The 3,512-nt window shown below is 33.4% G+C and overlaps 1 protein-coding gene across 1 annotated transcript; it reads right to left on the bottom strand.

Annotated features, from left to right (window-relative positions):
• Positions 1–448: 448 nt before the first annotated feature.
• Positions 449–3,152, bottom strand: LOC121986606 (zinc finger MYM-type protein 1-like). The gene is made up of 4 exons (XM_042540564.1): positions 1,314–3,152; positions 966–1,270; positions 733–879; positions 449–530 (listed from the first exon to the last, which is right to left on the bottom strand). The coding sequence occupies exons 1-4, from the start codon at positions 3,150–3,152 to the stop codon at positions 449–451; spliced, it is 2,373 nt and encodes a 790-aa protein (XP_042396498.1).
• Between the last annotated feature and the right edge of the window lie 360 nt (positions 3,153–3,512).

Below are 3,512 nucleotides of genomic sequence, written 5' to 3'. Positions count from 1 at the left end.
CTTCTTGTCGGGGCAATGCCCATTCTAGGAAACTGCCGTCGGATCGCCACTGTACCTACCGCATGAAGCTGACCCAATGGCACCATCGTTGTTAGACATCACCAGTCGTTGCAGAGCTTCTCCTCTTTCCCTAGTTTCTACGACGCTTGCCTGTGCTGGTCTGCCTCTGCTACAAGCTCGAGCTGATGCCGCCAGCACCTCTTCGGCCATAAGCAGCAAGCTGTTGGTTCTCTAGCGAATGGCATTGTTTCCCTCCCCTTGCACCACTGTTGGATGCTTGCCATCAGGGATCCACCGCCGGAGGAGTGGCTAGATAGGGTAAATTTTGATTTTGATTTCTAGTGCTATGTAAACTTGATTGCTTCAGTTAATAAAATAGAATCTGGATTAACCTTTGGATGTAATTGATTGATTGTTAGATAGAGGATATCAACAGATTTAAGCTTTGCTAAGACATAGGCATCCGATCATTGTTCCATCCATTGGTGTAAGCGGGGGCGTAGCCAGGATTCAAAGATATCTGGGGCTGACTATAATTGATATAAAAAATTAATCAATTCAAAAATACAAATAAAAGTATGTGAATATTATTTTTTCAAAACATTACATAAAATATTTAATATTCAGTACATTCAAAACTTAGAATAAAAATATTATTGAAGTTGTGCTCTTCGATTTTTCTTAGAATCAAACTCATTAATTATTATATCATTATCAATAGTTTCCGCTAACTCCCGTTCAATATAGATGACCATAGAATCTGTTAAAAACTCTTCTTCCATCTTGTTACGAAGAGCTATTTTAGCAAGTTTCATAGCTGAAAATGCTCGTTCCGTTGTTGCTGAAGAGACGGGAAGAGTTAAAACAAGACAAATCAACCTACAATTAAATAATATATTATATTCAATATATAAGTAAATGATATAATTATAATATATATAAACTAATAAATGAGAAAAAATTACCTGTCAATCAAATTGTAACTTCCTGATTTGTTTGTTTCAATTAATCTTCGACATAATTCAGAAATAGTTGATAAATTCTTAAATCTTTCATGGCTAACAATATCAATCTTATAGTGATCCAATTGCATTCTCAAGTGGTGTAAATCTTGTGTATCAAAATCAAGAGGATAGAATTTCTCAGCAAGTCGATAGATGTGATCAATATTAAAAAGCTTCAAGTTTTCTTTAGGTTCCAAAGCACAACTAAGCTTAAGAAGTTCCACTGCCTCATCCTTGAATCTACTATTAATCTTCAACTTGAAAATCTATTGCAGCAGTAAATACATCAAATCGATAGTGATGCTCAACTTTGATTGAATCATTTTGTTGACAAGAACGACCTGTAGCAGATTTATAACGAGCTTCCATTTGAGGTATCTCAATGTCATACTTGGCACAAACTTCTTTCACATAACTAAGTAGAATAGCAAATCCTTCTTCTCTCAAAGTATGAAGCAAAGTTTTAGTAGTTGAAACATAGTCCATTGCATTTAAAATATCTAAAGATTTCTCTTGCAATGCTTGACAAAGCAGATTTATTAACCCCATTATCTTTTGCATCAAATGTAATATGAATATGAAATCAAAAGACTTCATCGCTATCAACAAACCACTAGCTTCACCACGGATGGAGTTAGAGGACCCATCATACACCATGTTTTCTAATATGGTAATCACAGAACTATACATATCAATCATGTTACAAATTGAGTCAAAATTAGAACTCCAGCGAGTCTTTCTAAGCCGTAGTAAATTTCCAATTTGATTACATCCTCTACCAGTATCACGTTCACCAATAGCTACCATATGCGCAACTTCAGCTTTTTTAGCAGAAAGTAACTCAGCATGACGTTTAGGAGACGCATTAAAGAGATTACAATTGGAATTCGATTTTGAAAAGAATAACCAAATGGATACCTCTTTTTCAGCAGTTGCAGTTAATGCTAGTTGAAGTCGATGAGCGAAACAATGTACATAATATGCACATGAACAATCTTTCAAGAAAAGAGCTTGTAATCCATTCCAAGAGCCACGCATATTGCTAGCATCATCATATCCTTGTCCCCGCATGTTGTAGATATGCAAGTCATAACAACCAAGAGTATCAGATATTTTTTTCTTAAGTGTTGCAGCAGTTGTGTCAGTCACATGTACAATAGCAAAGAACCGCTCTCGTAAAAAACCATCAATATCCACAAATCTTAATACAATAGTCATCTGCTCTTTGTTAGATGTATCACTTGCTTCATCAACTAAAATACAGAATTTTGCATCCCCGATTTCTTTACGAATCTTAGTTCTCACTTGATTGGCAAAAATATTCAAAATATCTTTCTGAATATCTGGTGAAGTATACTTTGTATTTTTTGGAGCTTTCTCTAAGACGATGTCCCCAATATTCTCATTCATTTTTCCCATAAATTTTATCATCTCAATAAAATTTCCGCGATTATTAAAAGATGGAGATTCATCATGCCCTCTAAATGTGCATGCTTGTAAAGTAAGCCATCGAATGCTTTCAATAGTTGCTGTAAGCCGCAACCTGTTCTTCTGCTTTTCTTCTGAAGATTGTGCATTCATCATTTTATCAATATGATGAGGTATATTCATCAAATTATCAAGATGTTCCATAGCATTATTATGTGGTGAAGTATTGCATCCTATATGCATCAAAAATGCACATCTATCACCATCATTAACTCGCTTCCAATATTTGAATCCATCCATCGTAAATGCAGGATTACGAGGATGCTTATGATCAAACAAGAAGCATGGAAAACAAAATGCAGCATCTTTTGAAGGAGAATACTCTAACCAAGTAAATTTTTTAAACCAATGACTTTGAAATCGTCGATTTTGACTTCCGAATTTGGTCCGTGGATACTCATTCTTAATAGGTTGATATGATCCCATCTTAATATAAGCTCGTCTAATTTCATCCCTTTGATTAACAGGATATTTCCATATCGGAGTACGTAATCCTGGATCAGGTTCAAGAGAACTAACATCAATATCTGTTATAGGAGATTTGTTAGATTGTTGATCACTTGAATTTGATATATCAATATTGGATGAAGAATTCCCTTCACTTGTCAATGTTTGCTCTTTTGCTTTAATAAAAGAATTAATAGTTTTTCTTTTCTTCATTCCTTGAGTTTTCTGTATTAAAGTGAATAAATATAGAAATTATCATTATCCAATAATAAGAAAATATCCCTTAATAACAAATCAGATACAACATAATACGAAATCATATGTTGCTAATATCGAAACATTAATAACTAAAATAACCAAGTATATAAATAAAAGTAACCAACTTAATGATCTAATCTATATGTCATCGAATCATTTTATCTAACCGATTAAACTAAGTATTACTTATAAATCAATTAAACTGATTAATATTTAATCATCTAATTAAATTATCTTTAATTAATTAACTAATTAATTAATTAAAATAAATTCAATTACCTGATTTGGCTGTAGTTCTCGACAGTAGGATTGGGG

The sequence above is a fragment of the Zingiber officinale genome, chromosome 5B (genome assembly GCF_018446385.1).
Source record: "Zingiber officinale cultivar Zhangliang chromosome 5B, Zo_v1.1, whole genome shotgun sequence".
Lineage (NCBI taxonomy): Eukaryota > Viridiplantae > Streptophyta > Magnoliopsida > Zingiberales > Zingiberaceae > Zingiber > Zingiber officinale.
The sequence above is the reverse complement of the archived record's forward strand: the minus strand, read 5'-3'. Positions and strand labels throughout refer to the sequence as shown.

What these genes read in the sequence shown, in the direction of transcription:
- LOC121986606 (XM_042540564.1), bottom strand. Translation starts at nt 3,152, where the DNA reads ATGAAGAAAAGAAAAACTATTAATTCTTTTATTAAAGCAAAAGAGCAA. An exon ending in AACAAAATGATTCAATCAAA is followed by an intron (nt 1,271 to 1,313) that starts GTTGAGCATCAC and finishes CTGCTGCAATAG; the next exon opens with ATTTTCAAGTTGAAGATTAA. An exon ending in AGTTACAATTTGATTGACAG is followed by an intron (nt 880 to 965) that starts GTAATTTTTTCT and finishes ATTTAATTGTAG; the next exon opens with GTTGATTTGTCTTGTTTTAA.